The sequence below is a fragment of the Halichoeres trimaculatus genome, unplaced genomic scaffold (assembly GCF_033239565.1).
Source record: "Halichoeres trimaculatus isolate MK-OKI-2021-1 unplaced genomic scaffold, fHalTri1.1 fHalTri1_scaffold_3, whole genome shotgun sequence".
Taxonomy (NCBI): Eukaryota; Metazoa; Chordata; class Actinopteri; order Labriformes; family Labridae; genus Halichoeres; species Halichoeres trimaculatus.
This window is the reverse complement of record NW_027437181.1, coordinates 25,957,048-25,982,822: the sequence shown is the minus strand read 5'-3', so window position 1 is coordinate 25,982,822 and position 25,775 is coordinate 25,957,048. Positions and strand designations below refer to the sequence as shown.

Below are 25,775 nucleotides of genomic sequence, written 5' to 3'. Positions count from 1 at the left end.
TCACAAGCCATCAATATCTATCACACAAACAAAATGTAAACACAAAAACTCACAAATAAATTGACAATATAAACACACGCTAAACAAATCAAGTTCCTCCGTGTAATACAATCCCTTCTGCTGATTCAATCTTACACTGGACCTCAATTTAAGATGGATAAAAATTCCAGGTGCTTGACTTTGAACTCTTGGAACAGTTCCTATAAAAATGTTGCACACATTCACTTTTCCAGTGGTGTCAAGTTTGAGTGAAATGAGCCTTTAGTCTGATGAAACTATCTCACAAGCCTTTGAGTGAGTAGAAAAAAAACACACATGCTGGCATCAACTGTTTAGCTGCTCTCAGAGATACTTCCTGGAGCCTGATGTTAGACAATGTTTTCTCCCTGAAAATGCACGTCTATACATTTCAGACATTGTACAAGAGAAAATAAAAGCATGTTACATGATGTACAATGCAATGCATGATATAGCTTTCAGACGTGACTGAGTCCATCAGCTGTGGAAAGATGTAGGCAGATAGAGTGACAGAAAAAAAGATCAGGTCTGACACAGAGTGCACACAAGAAAGAATCAAAAGACAGAGTGAAAAAGTGTGTGCGCAGCTGTGTGAATGTGTGTTAAAGTGTATATGTGTGAGAGTTAAAACGTGTGTCTTCTGAGGCCCCCGTTGATCATCTTGACACATGTCTGAGCATTTCTGTCACTTTAATGTCACTGTGGAAATTCTGCAGATTAGTACAACATCCGTCATGGCGCTAGGCCGATCCGAGTCAACAGAACGCATGCAATATTAAACGCTAATATTCCCCACAGCCTTTTATGCTCCAATATTACAGAGACAGAAGAAAGGTCCTGAATATTCACTCAGAGGGATGACATGGACAGGTTCAAGAGAAAAGTGCACGAAGGCACATCACACACACACACATACACACGCATGGATGATCACACAAAGTGGACTCTATAGACACGTTAAGGTGTTTCACACATTCCTTCAATCACTTATTTCTTTAGTGTAATGTAAACCTCTTGTAGAGATTGATTTGCATGCCATTAAACAATGGTACAAGCATATGTGTGACTATAAGGAGGAAAACTGATCAAAAGACAGAAAGACAAGATGTTAAAAATATAGGAAACATGACAAACAGAAGGAAACTGAGACAAATTAAATACTCAGAAAACGAGGGGATACAGAGAGGAGAGGGAGAGGAGGGAAAGAAGCCAAAGACAAACAGAAAGAGAAAGAGAGCTGATTAGAGATGCATGCTGAGGGAATGTCATTGTTCTAGTCGATTTGAGACATTATTTAAACGGAGACCCGGGAGAGGAAGGCAGAGTGTGTGTGTATGTTTGAGAGTGATCGACAAAGAGAAGTGGATCGAGGTGGGATAGGGACCTGGAGAGAGGAAGAGTGTGTAAAAGAAGAAACAGAGAGAATCAAAGAAAAGAGAGGGGGTGAAATTATTTTTCAGCATTAAAATTAAAGATATCCAAAATTTGACAATGTGTTATCATTTTTGAGAATATGTGTGTTAGTGTGTGTACTTTCTGTGACGACTTTATTATCGCCTGGAGTTCATGTGAGACACAAACTAATAAATGCAAGTGATGTGTGTGTGTGTGTGTGTGTGTGTGTGTGTGTGTGTGTGTGTGTGTGTGTGTGTGTGTGTGTGTGTAGGAGGTTGTTTGTTATTTCAGTGTGGGAGAAAGCAAGACAACTGATTGAACAGCTGCTTGTTGACAGCTGTACTTCTCCACTGATGCCCTCTGTCGCCTCTGTCTGAAACAGAGGCACACACACACACACACACAGGTACACACACACGCACAGACAGACACTAATACGAAGATGCGGGTGTATGAATGATACATAAGTGGTGAATAATGCAGGCTGTTCTGTGCTTCAGCGAGGTGGAGCAGTCACACTGAACTTTTCACTGCTCAACGACTGGAGGCTTTGTTGGGGTGATGCCCACTATTACCTGGCAAGTTGTATTAGCTTTGTTGCAAGCAAAGGTCTGGTCCTGAGGCAGTGGTTAACATCAAACTACAATGAAGTCAAATCCTAAGCCAGCGCTCTGCAGCACACCAGTGGCTGAATACTGGCTGTGATATGATGCTTTTGGTTTATCTGGGGCTGCCACTGATGTAAGAGATTCAAGCATTAAATGTGATGAGAAACAAACCAAATCCACCCTCCAACAAACATCGGAGAAAGTAATAAGAAATGTAGACACATAAATCTACAAGTGACCTGTTTAAACCTGTTTAAATTCAATGTAAAGTGTTTGAGTCATGGATCATTCTGTGGCAGACATTATCACATTCAGTCGTCATAAATCAAACAATCCTTACAGGGGTCTCATGACAACAGGACTGATGTCAGCTGTCACTTATTTGCTGCTTAAACAGGAAATAATTCACTGCTATATTTAGCAGTCTAGCTGCACTGATGCCTCTCCATTAACCAAAATGTCCACTGGCACTTTGTGCATTTTCCCAAATATGTGGCACAAAACAACGGACAAAAGAAAGAAGTAAATAAAACAGGGATATTTGACAAGGTTTGTGATCTAAAAATGTGTGTGTTTGTGTGTGTGTGTGTGTGTGTGTGTGTAATATTTCAGAGAAGTCCTCTCTGTGTCATTAAGAGGGAAACTGCTTAATTAAGACCATGAGGAGATTCTCTCCAGGGACTCTTCTCTGCTCAGCGTGTGCTCGTGTGTGAGTGTGTGTGTGTGTGTGTGTGTGTTATACTAAATATCTGGAGATAATAATGATATTGATTACTGGAAAGGAAAAAATAGTGTAAGAGAAGGCATTTCAGGGTTTTTATTTCTCTGTTTAAATCAAAGTCTGTAAAAAAAAGTGGACAAAGCTTCAGTGAAAGAGGTTATGCATATCGTGGCCGTCTAATTAAGAAACAAAAATCTTCACTTTGACAACTTTGACTTCTACTGTATATAGAGTGACCACAGTCTCCCCCAGACACTGTCAGTGTTAGGACCTAAACGACCACTGAAATAAATTTTATTCCAAAACATGGCATCCTGCTGCCTCTCCCTAACGGGAGGGGTATTTTACATCAAGCATGCTCTGTAATGCATCCGTGTTTGAGGAAAACACTGAATTGTAGCTTGCAACAAAGTATTCATTCCTCCATTATTGTACTGAAGCACTGCAATTTCTTTGATCCGAGGCAGACAGGCTTAGGCCTTACTTAGTCAGTACCTGACTACTAGCCTTTAGATAATCATTTTCGGGTAAAATCCTGAAATAGTCTAAAACAGAGCTGATAGATTGGCAGTGCACTGTGACAGAAGAGCCAATATGTCAAAAATGCACTTTACTTTAGGTTGGCCATTGGTAAAGGCAGTTTTTAGAGGTAGTGTTTATGTTTTTAATGCCAGGTATGCTCCACAAGTTGTTTTGCTCTTCCACCCTCTAATACTAACTCAAGACAACGTACTGTTTTGTATCGAGGAGTGAGGATGTGGAATGATCTCCCATCAGGCATTAACAGTCTTACAATGACTTTCTTTTTAAAGCAAAATTAAAGAAATATCCATACTTTCATGAACTTTTCACTAAGTGGTAACAAGTAAAAGTCAATATAAGTTTGTGACTGATGTTTATGTAATGTGTTTTATATTGGCAGTCTTGAATTTGTAATTGATTGATACTGAGCTGCCACTTGTTTTCACTCGTTTTGGACTGTTCTTTTTTAAAAATTTACGTTTGGATGAGTGAACCCCAGAAAAAGTAGTAGCTACTCAAGTCTTGACTAATGGGGATCCAAATAAACAATAAACAATAAAATCCCAAGTACAAGCAATGATTAGGGTTATGTGGTGTTTGCAATCGTAGAGCGGGCTGCAATCAGCCCTTTACTAACGTAATGGGACATCAAAACCAGAACACTCAAGGTTCAAAATAACTCTTGACTCCAGAACAGTATTAAAGCATGTATGTCCATCACTGCTTTGATGTGCCTCAATAAGGGTTCATTTTAGATCCCCTACGTGTCAAGTCACAGTATTTCATGTTTATTTTGAAAGTAAGTGTATTAACAAAGCAGTTTTTTATGCTCCTAGAAAAAAAAAGAATTCTGGGGATTAGTTATTTTACGGACAGTGATGAAATGCAACGCTGTCTACGCTGACTTCTACTCTAAGAGTTGAATGGTGTCCACGTCCTAGCCGCCTGGACAACAGCGCACCCACCTGCCTGTCAAATCGGCATGAGTTATACAAAAATCTAACTTAAAAAATTTACAAGTTTAAGATAACTATCACACGTTTTTGTAAAAGCCCCAAGTGGACACTCTATGAACAGCTTTTTTTTCCCATCCACTTTAGCTTCTTTTTTCAACACGAGAGTCGCAGCTTGGTCCGAAGAGATAGGAATTTTGTGTTGCAACTCGACTCTCTAATAACTTCAATAATGAATTAAATCGCACTTTGTCAAATATCACACAAGGTGTACAGAGTTCACCACCTTCTGAATGTTCACAAAAGTGATGAGATGTTTGGTACTCACATTGTTTCCCTCTGTGTGGCTCTCAGGCAAACACAAACAGCGATAAGGCGTCACACTGGTATCACAGCGGTCTGCATGGCCGTGACACTCACACCTGGCCAGACAGAGAAAAGGAGGGAATAAACTTGTTGGGGGAACCATAAAAAAACATTGTACACATTCGAAAAAAAAAACATAATCGTTAAAAAAATAAAGCATAAATGAACAAAAAGAGGAGAAAACAACTTGACAAAAGATTTCACTCCTTCCTCCCCACCTTCTCCCCAATCCATCGAATTAATGTAAAGCCATGAGCATGTTAATTGACAAAGTTACCACAAATATACTATTTATTTATTAGTTTATTTTGTTGTTGTTGTGATAATGCAGCCACCACACACCACATATTTCTGTGTAAAATGTTCATTTTTGTGCTGTAATAATCAAACAATGATCAGGCAGTGTCTGGTGTTACTCGGCCCAGGTGTTGTTTGTCCTGTATGTTCCAACAGACAGGACAAACAACACTTCTAAGAGATGACACACACTAAGAAACACATACCCAAGTTATGAGTCTACTCTCTCTTGCCAACAGGCCTATTTACATGTCTTATAAAGGATGTCGAGAAGTGATAGAGAGATGGAGGAAGTATGAAAGAGAGCAGGGAGTTGGGGAGGGATGAGGAATGCACAGATGAGATTTCAGCAGCTCTAAATCTCTGTTTCTCCTACTTCACTGTAACAAGCTACTAATTAAAACAGCTTAGAGGGAGAGGGAGGGAGAGAAAGAGTTAGAGATGATTGCCTCCTGCATAATCCTATAATTACCACAGTCATAAAAAACAGTCACTCTGTCAGTCTAATGAAGAGACGTGTTCACAATTAGTCCCAGAAAGCTCAGCTCAAACTCAACAGTCTGTGTCAAAATATTTTTCTAGATGTTGAACTGTGCTCGCACGTTTAACAAATCAGCGCTGAAAAGATCAAGTGTTTCTTTTCACCAATTATAGCATCTTAAATAGAAATTTGACAAGTTACAAGTGTAACTGTTTAACAACGGTATAATTCTTGTGAAACACACTGTAGTTCCTCAGCACTGATTAATGAAGTTGGGAGCAAAAAGAAATGTGGATAAAATCTCACATTTGTTAGGAGGATCAAAAACGCTTGAATTTCATTTCATTATTTTGTCAAACCCGTACAACTCTGTGATAGGAAAACATACCACAACATACCGCACACATCATCTTGTGTTTCTCCTCACCTGCCACTGATGGTGATCTCATTGATGGCATAGTATCTGTGTCGCTGGTTCACCCTGGATGCTGTGGTGTGGTATTGTCCTCTCAGGTGTATCCTGACCTGAGTGGCATGTGTCATCCTCTGCAGCTCCGGTGTTTTGTAGAAGTCATTATAGCCTGGCCTCAGGTTCGGCTCTGGAGTCAGCAGGCTGAATGTGATGTTACCTCCTGAATAAGGGACGTCTCTGAAACACAGGGGAAAAACTACTGAATCAAAGTGTACACTACATGTCATGGTTATATTAGCTTAATGTCATCAATTAGATATAAGTTTTGTGGAGATTATGGATATTAAATTGGAGAAGTTAAAATAAGGATTTTTTTAACAACATGAACAACATTTCAGACTCAAGGGGAACTTTGAGGAAACATTGATCACATTGCAGTTTGTAGACCAGCTAAACTGCAGTAACAGCTCCAGCTTTAACCTCTCATGATCCAGCATCTACAGATGTGGACATTACTTTTCTGCCTCTCAGATCCATAATACTTCATTTTTTTAAACTTTGACCCATTGGCCACATTTAGGGACACTGCCCACCTCTTCTTTTGGTGAAGTCACAACATTACACCCATTTTAATGAAAGAAAACCTCTGTATCTAAGTACAATATCACTACGAACAAACAACTAATAGAGAACTTATAACACAAATAGTCAAACTTTCCGAACAAAGACTAAGTTTAGTTATCATACTTAGTAGGTCTTACTTATCCCAAATAGCAAGATGAATTAAAAAATGCACACCAGACAAAAGCTCTGGTGTTAAGAGGTTAATCAGAGGCCAAAAATGCACCTTCACAGAAATCAGCCAGTCACTTATACTGCCTAATCGCACATTCTCCTTCTTAATGTATGAAATTCTCGTTTTATGTGTTTGATGACTAAATATGTTTGAATAAAACTGTTGATTGTGCAGCTGTCTTAGCAAGGGCATTCTTGTGAAAGAGATTTTTAATCTTAATGAGGTTTTCCTGGTTAAATAAAGGTTAAATTAGTGATATTTCAAAGAAGTGTGTAGATATCTTTCCCACATAAACTGCAGCCCTAAACTGACCACTACACCTGCACTATCTTCCCAACCTCTCTGTGTAAAACCAGTGTAACTGGGCTTATGTGTGAATGGAGAGGGCTACCGTCCTGGGAGATTGTGGGCCTGTTTTCTGAAAAACAGTATGGTTGTTTAATTCAACAGGAGAAATAGAAAAATAGAAAAAGCAATGTTAGTGTTAGTGATGATAAACTTGAATCCATATTTATCTTCAGCGGCCTTTTGTTGAAAATAAAGTGACTTCAAAACCTGTAGGTATTTCTGCTCCTGTCTCAAAAAATGCTGTTAGCTGTGAACAGGATGTAAATGAATCATAGACAGCCTTCCTGGAGCAGTACCATCACAGACTGGTATAAAAACACCTGAAATGACAGAGGCAAGCTTAAATTTATCTCGCTCGACACTTGAGCAGGCACAAAGGAGGCCGTCCCTCTTGCAGGATTAAATAAATCATGAAAGATAAAACACATTAATCTTGAAAGATCAAAAGCAGCCTTGTTTTTGATATAATTATCAACCACTTATATCACAGAGGGCATCAGTATGTTGTTAGTGTGAGGTTCAATTGCTCTCATGCCAATATGACTAACATGTCTAACTGTGCCAGGAAAGGTTGTGTGTGATATCATTTGTCAGTCAAGTAAAAAAATATGCGACGACTTCATCATCTGTGATCTATTCCTACCTGTTCTATCTGGTGCCAACCAGGGCTTTGATACAAGCTGCTAAGATGCCAAGATTTAGTGCATGAGATTGTGTGTGTATGCTCAGAGTAAGTTCCAAGTCCAGTTCTCAGTCGTGCCAATTCAGAGCCTGTTACCGGTCATGTGACGCGTCCGCGCTGTAGGTGTGTAGCTTCATAAACCAAGTCACTAAAAGAGTGCCAGAGTGTTTGTGTGTGTGTATGTGTGTGTGTGTGTGTGTGTGTGTGTGTGTGTGTGTGATTGCCTTTGATTTCTTTGACTCTTTTTGGTATGTAAGTGCATGCAAGCTAGTGCGCACATACACACACACACACACACACACACACACACACACACACACACACACACACACACACACACATACACACACACACACACACACACACACACACACACACACACACACACACACACACACACACACACACACACACACACACACACACACACACATGTAAGACTAAATGTGTGTTTTTGTGTATACTTCTTTGTTTAGTCTTGCCAGTAATTTCTGTGTGATCTTGTCTGCCTCACGAGGCCGTGACCACCCAAAGGTAGACGACTGAAACGTGATACTACTCTGGAGAGAAGGCCACATCAAAAAAAAAAAAAAAAAAAAGCCATGATTTTAATTTCTATTCTTCTGGGTTTAGGTGTTTAAAGGCAGTTTTAGGTTGCAAGATTAGGTTGCATGTTTCCAGTCCTTGAATGGTTTTGGGAAACCAGCCTCAAAAAATTCCAGGAAATTGTGATGGTGATATTGACTCTGTGCATGACAGTAATGTGCGCTGTTGTCAAGTTTGCAACCTGCTAAAAATGAACTTTTTCACTCGTTCAAAGGATTTAAAAAACCAGAAGCAGGTAAAAACTGCCAAACCATGCACTAACCTTCAACTACTTAACTTGTTTCTTGTTTTAGCCTATATAAACCTTCTGGCCTAGCTAAGTGTTCTTCAGGGCCTCAACTTTAAACCTACCTGGGCAGTTGCAGACAGTTGATTGAGTCTGGTCTCAGTAAACGACCATTGTTCTGCATTTCAAAGACGCTGCAGTTCCTGGCCATATACTGCCAGTCCAACCAAGGCTGTTCAGTGGTGGTCACACTCTCCTGTTTTGTGAGATCAAGCCTCCGTCTTTGGATCAGTACAGACTCAGGTAAGAGTCCACCAAACTGCACTATAACATAGAATACCTGGAGGAAAGGGGGAGTCGGATTAGAAAATACAAACAGATTAGCACAACATTAGTGCTTTATGCTTTTAAATGAGACAAACCGACATTTTGCATTTATATTAGCGTTGTTCATTTAGGGTTGTCGCCACAAACATCTATTTACCCACACAAAATTACACACAAATACACAGTTTCTAGGACACATAAACCATGATGTCTGTGTGTAGGTGTGGGTATGTGTGTTAAGTGTTATCTGCCCCACTACAGTGTGGGCTGGGACACTGGGTTACACAGCAGGGAGCGCATTAAGCCACCCTGCAAACCCACACATGCACTGACACACACACACATGCACTGACACACACACACACACACACACACACACACACACACACACACACACACACACACACACACACACACACACACACACACACACACACACACACACACACACACACACACAAACCTTCTACTTCAGAAAGCGTCTTTTATCTGAGGACTTGAGTTGAGCTACCACGTCAGGACAGCTTCCAAAATCCTGCCCACACTCACACACACACACTTCAGAGAGAAGAGGGACAAGTCTTTTGACAGCCCCTGTGTCCACAACGCCCAGATCCAGCAATCTCTCTCCCTTCACCCCAGCTGCGTATTTCCCTCTGCTCTGAAAGAGGATAAAACTACTGTCCACTGGACAAACAGGCGCAAGCTCGTACACTCTGTACTGTGGTTTTCCAGTGGCTTTTCAAATTCACACTCCAAAAGGACAAAAGATGCTTGACTGTCCAACACACTCCTGGTTCTGCACACAGCAGGGTCACTACCAAAGGCCTGCACGTTTAGATGACGAAACAAACAAAATATATTTTACATCCACTAAGGAAGTTATGTCTTTGAGAGGATCTGTCTGTCTGTTTGTCTGTGAACAACATAACTCAAAAAGTAACAAAGGGATCTTGATGAAATTTTCAGGAAATGCTCAAAATGAGATAAGAAAGAACTGATTACATTTTAGAGGTGATCTGGATCACTGTCTGGTTCCAGGATTTTTTTTAAGGATTCTTTATCATTGTGGTATAGGGCTGTTGTGTATATATGTGTATGTGTATATAACTCCACAAAAATGGTCAGATTGTTTTGCAAAACAATACAAGACAAGGTCACCATCATTTCTGACAGATGTAAAAGTACGATCCAGATCCTGACAATATTCTGGATAGTAAGATCCAGAATGTGACGCGTTTTGGGTCATCATAGTTTTCAACACTGTCAGGTAACAAATTATCGTACTAACCTGCAACTAACACCAAATTGTAGCAGACAGTCTGCTGAAAGGGAGTATAACATTAAAGTAGGACTCAACTGTTGGTGACAATCACAATATGCTTGGCGGAGGTCTGCGCTCTATGAGTGCTTTTCTAGTTCTAATTCTGTGGGCCTTCAATGCCAGCGAAATGAGCATCTAAGCTTTAACTCAACCAGCCACTGCGAACATAGGATGTAGCTTGATGGCTACTGCCATCATGCTTTAATGCCCTACTATATCTCATAGCACTGTGTTATTGACAGCATCTTTAAAAGACTTTGGAAATAAAAGATCAAATAAAGTTGTCAGTAGATTACGTCTAATAAATTTGTACAAAACTGCTCGAATTTGGCAATGCACAACCAGCACAGACGAGGCTGATAACCTATGAGGAGGACTGAAGACTAGAGGTTCTGTCTCCTTCAACTCCAGCAAATCAATCTGAGAAATCATCTTCATGATTTTGTGTTGAGGTGTGTTGATGAAAATTTTGTTTTGTGAGTGTTTCTGAAGCTTTTTAAACACAATCTGTTTTTAGTTGTTGTTGTTGAATACAATGCAAATGCATCTGTTTATTACCTGGTATTGTCCTTTAGCCAAGTCCACAGTTATAGCCACCCCCTCGTCCAGTTCCTGTGCCGTCATGATCTTAGAGAGCCACGTGGTGCCCATGTCCTGATCATTCATATAACTGATCGGGTGGGCATTAGGGTTGAGTCTCAAAACTCTGTCATTAGTAGTGTCTTCAACGCCACTGGGAATGCAGTATCTATGTAAAGTGAGAGATTAAGACTTGAAGTAAATTAACTGTACCAAATGGAAATGCAACAGAGGGCTGTTTCTCCTCAAATAGTAACACTAGAGGCTTGAGGATCAGAGAGCTTTTACTGTACCGCTCCACTAACGGATGCACTCTGGGGTGACTGGGGGGACAGCGACACTCGGACTGGGCATGGAGCTCAGGGAGGACACCTGAGTACACCTCCACAATTTCCCTGTAAAGACAAAAAACACATTATTTTCAGATTTAATGCTGAAGCATAACACTTAACATGAAAGGAGAAGAGACCACTTTGGAAACAAATGATCTTCTGTTCAGTTTTGTGTCATTTCAAAAGAGTTTAATGAACTTTACTTTACACAAACATAGAATAAAGAAAGTAAATTATTACAATTTAACAACAGGAAACACATCAAAACTCAAAACGACAGTAATCAAGGGAGACATTTAGTACACTAACTATTTAAGATTAAATCTTAAAGCACGTGTTGAGAGGCATTCGACTGGAAAATGATTGCAAAGTGTAAAATCAAAGACATAATTCAAAAAGTCAATCTTTTATGTTCCTGTCCTATCCCAATCTTGATGAGAGTAACTTGGAAGCTCCAAGTCCTTGCTGAGAGCAGTACATCACTTGTAAGCAAAACACTAATTGCCTTGTATTGAATTCTCAGGAAAATCCTCTGGAAGCAGTATGGATCTGAAGATGCAACGATTAGCCTTCCCCTTCTTTCTTCTTAACTCTTTTCTCTATCGCTCCATACTGCTCCTCTTCCCTGTCACTTTAATCTATACAGTATCTCTGTAGATATCTCCTCATTTCTACCACCTCCTCAAATCACTCATTTATTTATTGCTATAATTTGCCATTTTTATCCTGTAACCATCACTGTTCATCTTTCTTTTCTTTATCCATTCACTCCACCGAACTCACCTGTTGGTCAGAGTCGCAGGATAAAATCTAAAGTCCTGCATCCGCCCAATGAACTGATTAGACCCTAGAGAGATGAAAAGAGAGGAGAAAAGAACATAAAGAAGGTGTTAATGGGTTTGTACTGAAGGCAGTGGGTGAGAGGATTTCACAGTATTTAGTAGATTATCTTATCAGTTTCTCAATACCAGCTAAGTGAGGCTGCTCACAGCCGCTAATAATGGCCAAGTTCATGATACAAAGCTGAACAGGATCTGCCATAGCTTCCATGAGAGAGCGGCGCGGCTTATAAGGACAAATTCATTACCTTGGTAAAAGGCGATGGTTAAAACGCGTTTGTAGTGGATAACCAGGTAATACCCGCTACAGCCCTTCTCAGTCTAACTGAGGTTTCCTTCTCTGTGCTTTTTGTTTCAGAAAGAGCTTGCTCATTTAAACTACTAAGTGTTGAAATCATTAAGACTATTTTTTAGCCTTTTTTTAATTGAATTGTACAATCTAACATTTATACATTTTATATTTGTGATGCAGGAAAAATGAAAATGGTACCTTTTCTAAAAACAAACTCTGAATAAGTGTTCAATGCTGCTAAAGCCACAAACTAGTCACTTTTGTAGGTTTTTATAAAGATAGATGTTCCACTTGTAATCGTTTGACAGGATCTGCAGAGACCTGCTACATAATACAAAACATACAGTAAACTGAATAAACAGAGATCCCAAAATTTCTTCATCAAGCAAGCACTGAAGTGCATAAACACATTCAGGTCCCAACACATCTCCTCACACAGTTACTGATGATGTTGGATAGAAAATAAGAGCTCAAACAGATGTTGATGCAGGTCCAAAGACAGAGACAGTCGCTTAGTGTCCAACAAACTTCTGTCTAGTTTGACAACAACTCTTAGAAGACAAACGTCTCTAAGCATCGACAGAACCTCTGCCATGCCTGGGGTTCTGTCGAGCTTTGTCTGTAAAAATGTGTGTGTGAGTGTGTGTGTGAGTGTGAGTGTTAGAGGCTTTACTGTGTGCTTTCCAAAAACATCCATCCTTACTTTAGAGAAAGAGAGTGTTTGAGTGTGTGTGTATGTTTGCATTTGAGAGAGGCTTTGCCATGTTTGGCTCAACTACAATGAGAGCATGTGTGTGTTGGGGTTTGGGGGGTGGTGGGGTGTATCTGTGTGTAAAACAGAGAGTGAGAGAGGGAGTGTTATGGGATATAAGTGTGTTAGAACAGTGTGTGGTTGTGCAGCCTTAGGCTTTGGCTCAGGATTTCTTTAGCGTGTGGAAATGGGATTATGGCTTCCTCTGAAAAGCACTCTTTCTATTGTTACTGGGATGATGCAAGGTATAAGCCTTAATTCTCTCTTCTCTGGGTAGGTCTCTGTCTTCTCAGTCTGTGTTTCAGCTTCTGTCATCTGTGCTTCTCAGTTTCCTCTTCAGTGTTTTTGTGTTGTTACAACTGATGACAGTTAATACATGCAGCTTTGAGTTTTGTGTGATAACTGTCTCATTTTTTTCTCTCTGTCCTTCAGTGGCCTCGCCACTCTGAACATCAAATACTTCAAAGTTAAAAACCTACACATTTCAGTCTTTATTGATGTCATGTGACCCTCTGACATGTTGCCAATGCAGCCTATAAGACTTTTTCTACAGTGCCATGCCCAATTGCATGCTATTGTCATGTAACACAAGAATTGTCACATTAAATCAGGAGAGAATTTGTTATTCTCTTATCACAATGAAAGGTTTAGGGTTTGTTTCCCATTGCTTACAACACACTCACAACATCCTGCAATATGCAAAACTCCTTCACGGTGAAAAGGACACAAAGAAGAACATGACTAGTTATCAGCACTAACGCTTGTTTTTAAAGAGGACTTCACAGCAAGAGCCACACAATGCTTTAAATACAAAACAGCAGGAGTTAAACATTTGTATTACAAAAGGCTTTGGTAGTCTTACAAAACAGAGAAAAGTATCAGTGAGGTTTTTATTAAAAGTGAAACTACAGTTTCTGGATAAGGTGATTCATTTTTCCTGCAGATCCTGCATGGACATCTTGAGATTGTAGCCTAAGTTTTCATCTTGCAGGGTTTCCACTACATGTAAATGACCGTGGCGCACCGCCACACCAAAATAAAAGCCGCCATGCCTTAGAGCTGTGACCTTTTTTTCTCAGATATTTCAAATGTGAATTAAACTGTTTTGGGCTCTTGTACAAGCTTCCAAAACTGCCTTGACTAAAACTCACACACGGTAGGATCTTCACAGTTTACAACTCTCAGCTTTCTTTCTTCATTTTACAGATACATGTTATTATCTAGCCCTACGCTTTTTTTCTGTAATGATGCAAGTCACATCATAAATATTCTGTAAGTTGCGGAGTAAACTTTTGTTTCGTCGCTGCATCGCAGTGTTTCTAGCCATACATAATGTCAGCACAGGCAGAAGTTCCTCCTGTCACTCTGTGTGGTTTGTTTCCACTTAAAACTTCATCCTGATCAGTTTTTGGGGACTTTCATGCTGATCAGCGCTGTGAATCCAGCGGCACGTATTAGGCACCAGCTGATCGTTAATCATTGCACTCCTACGTAAGGATGGGTACCTTTCACATTTGAAACGATACGGTACTGATGCCCGGTACCTAGCAATCGATGCCGGTACTCAACGGTACCAATTTTCAATACTTTTTTGTGTTTATGTGGTAAAAAATATCAATTTGTTCAATAATAAAATATATATTTTTTACAATTTAACATATTTATTCTTCAATATATAACCTTGAAATGCTGTGTTCATGTCCAGCATGGAAAATCGCCTACTCTTCCACTCCCTCACAGTCACAAGGATGCGTTCAGGTACCTAAACATGGTACTTTTTGATTTTACATGAATCGATACCCGGTACTTTTGACATAATTCGGTTGGTACCTAAAAAAGTACCTAATTCGGTACCCATCCCTACTCCTACGAGACTCACCTTTCTGGCCTCTTTGGGACAGAAGTTGCAGTTTGTCTATCTTTCCCTTCATTCTTTAAAAATCAACAGAGGAGTTTTCCTCCACCTTTTGTCAAACAAACCTGACAGCCTGTCAGTTTTCACGCCACTGTTACCAATGTTACTATGGGACGTGTCCAGACTATCAAAATGGGGTGTCATGGGGAGTGACATAAGTAGGGGTGGCCAGGGTGTGCATATATATTTATATACATATATACAAATTATCACCACTGCCTTCTTTAACTTCACTCTCTACTTAAAAAAAAAAACAAGAAAACTTGTGCTTAAATTAATAGGTTGATATTAGCAGCAAAGTTCACGGCAACTTTTGAAAAACAAGCCAGTTTTATGGTTATCACTTTTAGTTTATGGGGTAGTGTACAAGGTAGAAATGAGTGAGGAATGACATGCAGCACCGAGGGTCGGATTTGTACTCGTGTGACTTAATCAATAAGCTGAACCAGCGCCCATCATCAGTCACTTTTTAAAGGCAAATACTTTTCACTGTGCAGCTGAGATCTTCCTCCTGAACTCATCAGTAATTTGATTTTAAGCTCGGAGAGTCCCCTTCTTAAACAGACATTGTTGTTTATCAATAAATCTGATCAGTATACACATAATCAATCCACTGATCAGAATTCTACACACAGCCTTCAGGTTCAACAACCACACACACACATTCAAACACTTTTCCTCTCCCCCAAGCCAATCACTTGTATCGATCACCACTGTTGTGATCTTCAACTGATCAGATGCTACCTGCCGAGACCTAGGGATCAATGCCTGATAAACGAGAAGAAAAACACTCGTTTATCACCCTCCAGATGAACGGATATCATTTTTCTCTCAATTTCTCTCCTATTGACTCTGAGACAGCTCCCAGGCACCACCAATCAATCACAGATATGTAGTTGAAGAGGGATAAAGGCTGGGAGGAGAATAAAGGTGGAGCAGTCATTGACACCATATTTAGATATACAGACAAGATAAACTAAGAGGTCATTTTTCTCTTCTCAGCTGTAAAACAGATGACGGTCCCTGTTCCTGAAGAGGCTTTTCCACTATGTTTGCAGCAAAAGTAACATTTAAAAACCATAATTACAGATAAGATATTTAAATTAAACTAATTACTGTGTTATTTTTTTATTCATTTCGTTCAAAATGTCATTAAAATGAAGTCCTACTCAGGAATTTGAGCATAAGTAAGTTAGTCTATATTAATGTGTTTACCATTTGAGCTGAGTCCCACCCACATGGCACCATCTTCACTGATGTCTGAGAGCCTGGCGGTCAGAGGTTGTGTGTCAAAGGGTGTCCCATCCTCCTCAAGCCCATCCAGGAATAGACTCGCACGTCTGTCGTGGACCTGGAAATCAGTTGGAGAGAGTTATAAGTCTGTACAACCACTGAGTAGCAGTGCAGCGATCACAATTTTCTGGCCAATCACTGATCTTCAAAAAGCCTGACCTGCTGATACCATAGACTGTACTTGTAGTGGACAGCGTGGCTCCACTATTTATCACTGTATGGTTTTAAAGCCAAAATACCCCCGTCACAGATGGAGTCATTGTAGCAGTTGAGCAGCGCAGTAGAGACGATGAGGGATTCTGGGAGAATCTGAGTGGAGCTGGGTGACAAAAATTATAATTATTTTTTTTCTTTCGAGAGTTTAATCACTTCCTGACTCTACCTCACGACATAATTTACAATCCCCGAAAAAAATACATGAGAACAGCAGCTGTCAATCATCGTTAAATGTCACGTAATGCCTTGTATTTGACCTTGTATAACTTATGAAAATGAAACTTCTCAGAAAAAAAAACTTGAATACAAGACAGCCAAATAATATCTTAAATCACCACAACAATCGGATGTGAGAAACATTTCTACGAGGAGTATAAACTTTTTAAAGTTTGACCACAGCTCATCTGGAATGACTGGAGAGACTGATTTTTTGACCTATATAGCAGCCAGTCACCGGGGGGAGCAGTTTTTGTGGAGCCGAGCAAGCGGACTTCCATTTTTTTTTTTACAGTCTATAGCTGATACCGATTTTTATTTCTTATTTTTATAACTGACAGCATATACCGTCAATGTTCCAATCTTATTTTATTGAAAATCATTGAACAATACCTGTAAAACAATAAAACCTTTATTTGTTATCTTTAACAACCAATAAACTGAGAGCAAAAAGCAACAATGGCTGGCTGTCAGACCTTCCTGGAGGTATACAAGATCAGTTTCATATGAGAGGATAGGCCGATCACCGATGCCCCAAAATTAAGGCAATAAGCACCGATCGATCAGTGCATGTCTACCACTGCCCAGGCTTTTGATTCTATGAGTGTTAATTCAGCTTAAACAGAGAGCAATCTTAATCACAAAAAAAGAGCACAACATCCTGAGTCTCATTTACAGAGCAGCTCAAATCTTTCATCTAAGGGAGGCAGGCCAAGGCTGAGAAAAAAAAAGGGAACAAAGATGATCAGTTACTAAAACAGCATTCCCATGAAGCATCATTGGTTAGCATTAACAGCAGCACACTGGAGTCTATGTAAATGTAAGAGAGCGGCTGGAGTTACAGATGCAGCAGCAAAGGCCAAGCAGCAGGTTTCTGCTGTTACACACCAAGTCTCAGAGAGAGTGGCAGCTGCTCTGTGAGTGCTTATGTGTATCTATCTACACACACACACACACACACACACACACCACGGATGTGTTGGGCATATCCGTGTATGTGTGTGACCATGTGTGTATGTGTGAATTATACATACAGCTAATCTTCCAGCTCATTTCCCCGGTAGCAGAAAGAGCCTCAGGCTAAACTGCCTCAGCCGCAAATTAGCTTTCTGTTTGACCAAAAATCTCCTCTCCACTCCTTTTCCCCTCTCCTTTCCCGATCTGCTGCATGAATATTAAAAACTGCACAGCAGACAACACCGTCAAAGCAGGAGCAGCTCGCTTTCACATCAAACCCCGGCAAAAAGAAAAATACTTCCATAAGAGGGGTTCTCCCCCTTAAAACTTTAATGTGCCCTGTCCCACTCTCTCCTTTAGCCCATCCCTAAATCCTGTGAAACACACTGTGAGACCACTGATAAACGTGACTCTCCCTGTCTTACTACAATCCCCTTCTCCTTCTTCATCTCTCCTGTCTTTCCTCTCTGGTCCACCTTGATTTGTCCTTTCTCCTCCTCTCGAGGTCATCTCCTTCACCTTTTTTACAGTTTTTTAACTTCCACACCTCATTTTTCATCTGCTTCCTCTCCCCCGCTATTTTTCATAACCATCTTTACTTTCTCTTCCCTCTCAGCCGACAACTTCCTCTCTCATCTCCCTTCCTGTCTCTTTCCCTCATGTTTATCTTGCCCTGTCGCTCTCACTTGTTGTCAGCTCTTTAGGGAAGTTGAAAAGGTGTGAGGAGGGAAATAAGTCCAAGTCAAAAAACGCCTTTAGGGGATGAAGGCAGGCCCAGACAAGTGTCTGCCTCTCAGAGGATAGTTAAGACGCCCAGACAGACACTTTCATGATGGCTGATTGAAGACTGGCAAGCGCATGAGAGCAGAGGAGAGAGCGCAGGAGAGAATAGGAGTGAAAAAAAGGAGAGAGAAAAAAAGAGACAGGAGGAAGAAAAAGAAAAGTCAGAGAGCGGCTGTAAGAGAAGGAGCTTGAAGAAGGGCCCTCTTTAGGAATCTCTAAGCCAGAGCTGTGTGGCTCTTGGGGAGATGTGAGGCAGTTGTCAGGCCTGATGTAAATGAATCCTGAAGCGCTTCATCCTCCTTAGCCGCCACGCGCCCTTTTGAAACGCAGCCAACTCCCCTTTGTTAGCTTTCACAAACACTTTCCCTCCGTTTTTCCTCTTTCACCGTCCATCTGTATTTTACCTCTTCCTTTCCTTTACCTCCCTTTGTCTCTTTTAGCCGCTGTAACTTCACAGTGCTCAGGGAAGGAAGGGAAAATGGATAAAGAGTTAAAGTGTTTTAGGAGCTGATAGCTAGTCTCATTTGGTCTGTGTCCACTAAGTCCAGAAGAAAGGAGACGGTTACTTTAAATGTTACCAATCCTCTTCACTTTACAGAGAAGGAATGCATTTTTTTGATTGCTTTAAATTAAGCTTCCTTCACTGAATGCATTTTCAGACGCTGACTAAAGAAAGCCAGAGATTTATCAGGAGCTTTGATTTTGTTTACACAGGTTTTCATCTTATCTGTTGTAAACAGTGTAACTGTATAAATTTGATAGTTTCATCTAATGTTTTGGGATTTTTTTTAAGTGACAGTCAGAAACTTTCATTAAGTGTCGATCCTGGTTACCCCTGAGGACCAGGAAGTGCCACGCATCACAGAAAGAATTTTCTGGCTGACTTAGTCTTGTCTGCTCTTTTAAATAAAGTTCTACAGTTTCATTTAGCAGACGCTTTTGTCCAAAGCAAGGTACAACACAAGCAAGATTTTAGATAGAGAGAAAACCTAGTTAGTGTGACAACAGTGCTCCAAGTTATTTGGCTGCAAGTGCTGCCATTAAGTGAAGGATTTTTTTTTAATGTAGAATAATCTAGCCAACAAACCCCAATTGATTGCTGCAACAATATACTTCAACCTTCTACATCATTCAGTAAACAGTGCTGAAAATTCACAAAGAGCTTGTTCTGAGACCTTGTGACTCATTCTACCCCTGAGGACAAAGAGGAGAAGGGTCAGATTAAGTGCTTTAGTGTTCCCTGAACAGATGAGCCTTCAAACATCTCTGAAAGTAGAAAGGGACTCTGTGGATCGTATAGAGTTTGGTAATTCATTCCACCATTTGGGAACAACAGAGAAGACAAGTCTGGCCAGTGATTTGGAGCCACGTTGGGCTGGGAGGACCAGGTGTTTTTCACAAGCAGAGCGTAGTGGGCCAGAAGGAGTGTAGACCTGGATGAGGGACCCCAGGTAGGCAGGAGCCATTCTTGTCAATGTTTTGTAAGCCAGAAGAAGAGCTTTGAATTTGTTTGGAGCTGCTACTGGAAGCCAGTGAAGAGAGATTAACAGCTGGGTGACATGTGCTGTTTTGGGCTGGTTAAAGACCAGATGTGCTGCTGCATTCACGATCATCTGCAAAGGTTTGAATGATCCTTTCTAGAAAGGAAGAAAGGATCAAGATTAATCACAGACAGTTTCATAGCCAACTAAAACCTTTAAATCTAGTGATTTTTATGCCCCAAACTCTGACACATAAAGACTGAAGCAGAAACTGAAAAGAAAGCTGAGTTGAGCCTGGTTCAGGCCAACTGGACCAACTTGGATATCAAATCCTCAGCCCCTGTTGTCTCTGCCAATATTCACAGCTCCATTAGTACCTGGCCTGGTCTGGTCTGGTCTTCTCCTGCCACATTCCTACAAACAAAGACTTAACTATTCCACAAGCATTAACAACCATTTCATATCATGCCATGCCAATTTACAGCACATTTTATTTTGACTGCGGCTCTGTGACAAAGCTGAGGTAATGCTGATTGTGCTGTGTCACCACCAACATTTGACTTACACATAAATAAGACTGTACCACACTCCAAGCCTTATTCTGGGGAAAGTTTCATTATTACCTTTATTAAACAGTTTTCCTCAACTTTGTTCATAAAGGTTTCTGTGCTCTTAGGGAGTTTCAGGCACCTTTTTTCCCCCGCACAAAACCCGCCCCACTGGCAATGTTACCACCAAAGCCTCTCTAAAAGCCTGGGGAAACCCTGAGTGGGAAAGCTTTTAGTGATCTGTAGACTGGCATTTTGACTAAAGCTCTTCTCGATTTTCACACTCCTGCCAAGCCGTGGTTGGGTACACAGTGTGGACACCAGTCTTTCTTCAAAGCTCAAAACTGAGCTGTGGTCCACGAAAGAAAGAAAAACAATGAAAGAAAGACAAAAACTGAAAATAAAGCAGCCAAAAATTGCTGAAGTGAAAGAAATATCATACAGAAATATTGGTGGCTATTGCTGAAAATGTATGACAATATAAAGGAAAGCAAATTTTGCATTAATATGGGACTGTGGCTCTCTGAAGTCAACAGCTGTATGCCCTGAGGAAAAAAAAAATCATAATCAATTGAATCGGTTATACTGAGTGAACTAAGAGTGTTGTGTACACATTACCCTTTGGATGAGAAGCTGACCTGTCTCATAATCGCCATCCATTTTTATGTTTACATTAAAAAGGAAAAAAAAATCACAAAAGAAAAGTGAAAAGAGAAGTCAAGTCAAGTCAGTCACTGCCACAAGCTATCCAAACATCTGACCCGCAGCAGATGGTGTCAGACTAAAAAAATAAAAAGTATTCATATATGGAGAGGAGCTTTGTTGGTGGAGTGTGACAGCTTGAGGTCACAGAATATGAGAGGGACCCTCAATATGACTTAAACTTGAAACCAATCCAAGATACATATTTACAGCTGTCAGATTATCCCATAAACTGCTAAAGTAATGCATATATATCTCTGTATAAGCATAATGTTAAAGGCTGAACCTGTTTGTGTGTATGTGCTGAAAGGCAGCACACTGTGTGCACACACTGTGTGTCCCTCTCTGACCTTTCTCACAGAGGATACTGTTGCACTCCGTCGTCTTTTCTGTTCTTACACACCTGGTTCACCTTTTTCTGATCAGCAGCTCTGTTACACTCTCACCATTTTACTTTCATTGGCTCACTGGAGCAAGTTCTACCTTTAACATCTTTCGAGTGATTTGGGTAGTTCCTCTTTCACATCAAAGGAAAATGCCCTCTGAGGGGGGAGAGGTTTCAATAATTAAGAGAGGAGGAAAGGAAACTAGAGAACAAGATATAGAAGAAAGTTTACTGAATGAAACAGAAAAACAAGACCGGTATATTTTTTGTAGCAAAGCAAGTTATTGATGTTTTAAATAAGAGCGTCTTTAGACAGACAGTATCAGACTTTTTAAACAGGAATGTAAAGTAACAAAACTGGATGTCCAAGCTAACCTTGTGCACATTTTCAAACTGCTAAATATTTATATGTTGTAGAAAAATCCCAATCTGTTAACTGCTCAAAACAGTCCATTCAAAAAAAGAAGGAATTTTTATGCGATCTACACAAGACTTGCTGAAATGACGAAGTCACTGAATATGATCCTCTGACTAGTCTCCAGATGACTGGCCAATCAGAGGGAAGGGGGTTTGTGGTGCAGGGAGTCTTAAAGAGACAGCAGCTAAAACAAAGTGTTTCAGACAGAGGCTAAAACGCTACTTTTCTAGAACACCAATGCTAACAAAAACTAGATTTTTTGAGTTGTATATCATGTAAAACTATTACAGTGATACCAGAGGGGTAGTAAAGCCTTACAATAGCCCAATACCCATCTTAAAGGTGAAAGGAAAAGAACAACTTAGCAATAGCTATGATTCTGGGAAGAAAGAAGAGCAAGAGGACTAAAGGCCTTTGGAACAGCGATGCAAATAAATGGCACGAAATTGCGAAACATTTAGAGGCGTCAAATTCAATCTCCTCAGCTATTCTCCTCCAAACGTTGTCTTTGTAGTTTTTAGGTCTTTTGTCATAGAGAACCGGGTGCTGAGACACAAGCACAACTAATGTTGAATGTTTTGGGATGTGACTTGTCAAATACAAGTGTTTGATTGGTCGGATGTTTACTCGTCACAAGCAAACACTGATGGTGTGAAAGCTTGCATAGAAAAACAGTAGGTTTGAAAAAAAAAAAAAACGTGCAATATTCATGTGACAAATAAGTGTCTAGTGTGCAAAGGGCTTAAATCAATGTGTATCTTGAAAGGATAAGACCTTCTGTTAACTATGCAACCGAGAGACATACCATGTTGGCAAACTCTTTTTAAATTCCCTTACACTCCCTCTATATTGTGGTAATTCCAAATGACTAATAAAGTTAATTGAGGAAGGTATTGGACAGAAAATAAACACACACTGAAAAATGAAAAAGAGGAAAAAGTAGGGAGGTACCAAAGTAAGAAAATGGTTACATGGTCAATTACAGTTATTTTCTTCACATAACCAAAAACAGAAAGTACTAATTCTTCAACACATTAAGGAATAACAGGCAATAATTAAGCAGTAGCTTTAATGAGAAAACCATACCACACAAGTTCTCAGAGATCTGTAAATTAATTTTATTTTGCAAAGATAGGGTTTGAGAACTTTCATTAGTGAAGTGTGTTTAAAAAAAATATGGAAAAACCTGGACAGTAAGTTAGTTCTGACTGAAATGAGTGGCATGAAATGTAGTTTGACTTTACGCATCGCTCATCTACACTTCTGTATCTTCAGGCTTTCCGTCACCTTCTCTTCCTCTCTTTTGTTATATCTCTTTTTCAGCCCTGAAGCCTTACCCATCCTCCTCCTCACCCTTCTCTCCCCTTACACACTTGCCCTTACTCACTATGAACTGTGAGCAGCTCTGATGTACAGCCAATATTCTCTCTATCATATTAGCACGGCTGCAGTGTGTCAAGGAAGTGATAGGAAGAGGAGAAGAGGAGGAGAGGAGGAGAAGGAATAAAGAGGGAGGGAGAGAGGATGGAGAGGAGACACATTTGTTCTACTCATCTCAGCGCTAAAAGACACAATTACCTCTCACAGCATATTATCCATGTTTTATACCAGCCCAGGGCCCCATGCCTTTGCCTTGCTGCGTTCGCCCCGTGTAAGGCCCATATTTTAACACTAGCTATGACAGTTTATTTAAGAAAAGAAAATTGTCCCCAGGGAGATGGAGAGGGAGAGAGGGAGAGCAAGAGTGAGTGTGAGGAAAATGAGAGGGAAAGAGGGAAGGGCAACGAAGGTGGAGGGAGAAAGACAATGAGAGGGGGAGGGAGGGAGAGATGGATGAGGCAGAAAATGAGAGAGAAGGGAGGGGGGGGTCATCTTCAAAAAAAAAAAAAAAAAAGCAGGGGCAAAACATAAAGAGAGAAAAAGAGAGAGACGGGACATATATAAGGTGACACACCAAGCTTTTAATAAGGACCATAAGTCTCTAACATTGTTTTTTCTCTCTGAGACTTTCATGAGAGCACACACGGATGGAGGAACACAGACAGTACCACACAGCGCGAGCAGAGAGGCATGCAGGGATATGACTGAGTGATAGGGCTGCAGCTCTGTTTACACTATGTATGAAACAACTCCTGGTGGCCTGTGCTGTCTTAAAGCAGTGAAATGTCCTGGGCTAAGGCTAGGAAGTAAAACATCAATGATAATTATTCTGATTTAATTTTCTAAATATTGACATTAAACATCTTTATTAAACACTAACTATATCTAAAACCGTTATTCCGCCACTGAAACACTGGCAAGGGGCCCATTGACACATACCTTGTTCTACATTTACACATTTAATATCCAATTAAACAAAAATAATCAATTTCAATATATTTCTATAGCATTTTGGTTTAAAATCTTAGAAAAGTAGGATCCTCCGAAAATAGACTAAAAGCATGGAAAGATGATCTACAAGAGGAAATCTCAACTGAAGAATGGGATAAAGCATGCAACAAAACACAGGCTCAAGCAGCTAATACTCATTTAAAACTCCTTCAATAGAAATGGTTAATGAGAGTCTATACAACACCAGAAAAGCTTCACAACTATAACCCCAACATCCCAGACCTGTGTAACAGGTGTGGGTGGGACAAAGGTACATTTTACCACTGTGTATGGAAATGTCCAAACATTGTATAATTTGAGAATGAAGTCAGACATGTAGTACTGGAGTTTTTGTCATTTCAATTAACTGTAGAACCCAAGTTTTTTCTACTTGGTATCTGCCCAAAAGGATGTAATGTGACAGAGAATGTCACAGAGAATTGTCTTTCATAGACCTCTGTGAATAATAGGCTAAAAGAACAATAGCATTGCCATGGAAAAGTTGTGGTAGGCTGAATATCACACTGTGGTTTAATGAAATGTCTCTGCTTGGCACTGGAAAAAAATCACCTATACACTTTAAGACAAACAAGAATTATTATTATCTTTCACTGCCATTGGCGCCTATAGACGTCATTTCGACGTTGAACGACGAACGCCATTGACGTCTTTACACATCAATTATGTTTGACGGCTGGCAGTATGAAGCTCTCTGCTCTGAAAACGGCTGGCAGTGAATGAGTGAAGATATATGGATCCTATATATTAATTTCCTTCAAGATAAAGACATTAAGCATATCTTTTGCTAGGCTGGTAAAGAATTACTGATGTCTGTAGTTGTGGTCATTATGGTCGCTGTGGCAAAAACTGTTTTCTGAGAGAATATTTGTGATTAACAAATCATCTATTGGCAATGTATTCCCTCTGGTTATCTCACTTTGATACGGACAGTAATAATGTAACAACTTTTTGTAATTGTATTTAACCTTTTTTTGTAATTCATTTGTCCTTAGAATAAATTTACTTGTGATTGTGTCTCAGAAAATCTTGGAAACTCAATTAACATGTTGTTAAAAAAATGTTAAAAAAGCTAAAGTTGTCAAAACATAATTTGTAGTGCCATCCTCATATTGATGATTATAGATTGCTAAATACAGGTATCTGATCAGAGCAGTCTCAGTATTTGCTTAAACCAAAGCCTCACCATTCAGCAACACACTGAATGTAAGATACGTGGTGAAAGTGAGAAATACATTTCACAGTCTGAAACAAGTGTTAGTGGACCCTCAGCAAGCACCTGGCAACTCTGTCGACATGGAGTAACACACCTAACTTTAATGTCATTTAAACAGTAATGTAAATCAAAACCACACTGAACAATCCAAAGATAAGATATCAGTTTACAAACTATGACACTAATACAGAACTGCCATACTATTACTATTATCATGCCAAATCACGCTGTCATTTGATTTCTGAGCTTGTTTACATGCAGGTTGTGTCACAGCATCACGGCAGCTGCCATTAACGGGAGCTCAGCCCTGGCTAGTGATGACTGGTTGAGCAACAGCTTACATGCAACATTTAAGCAGAATTTGAGGCCTCTATATATAAAA

General features: G+C 40.0%; 1 protein-coding gene across 1 annotated transcript in view; it reads right to left on the bottom strand.

The window, feature by feature from the left end:
* Positions 1-25,775, bottom strand: part of ush2a (Usher syndrome 2A (autosomal recessive, mild)) — a 207,317-nt gene that overhangs the window by 166,735 nt on the left and 14,807 nt on the right. Inside the window, exons 6-12 of the mRNA XM_074666066.1 lie at positions 16,006-16,141; positions 11,777-11,840; positions 10,955-11,056; positions 10,641-10,830; positions 8,557-8,771; positions 5,789-6,010; positions 4,546-4,639 (exon numbers count right to left, since the gene is read on the bottom strand). Of these exons, the coding sequence (XP_074522167.1) occupies positions 4,546-4,639; positions 5,789-6,010; positions 8,557-8,771; positions 10,641-10,830; positions 10,955-11,056; positions 11,777-11,840; positions 16,006-16,141 (1,023 nt within the window). The remainder of the gene's footprint in view (positions 1-4,545; positions 4,640-5,788; positions 6,011-8,556; positions 8,772-10,640; positions 10,831-10,954; positions 11,057-11,776; positions 11,841-16,005; positions 16,142-25,775) is intronic.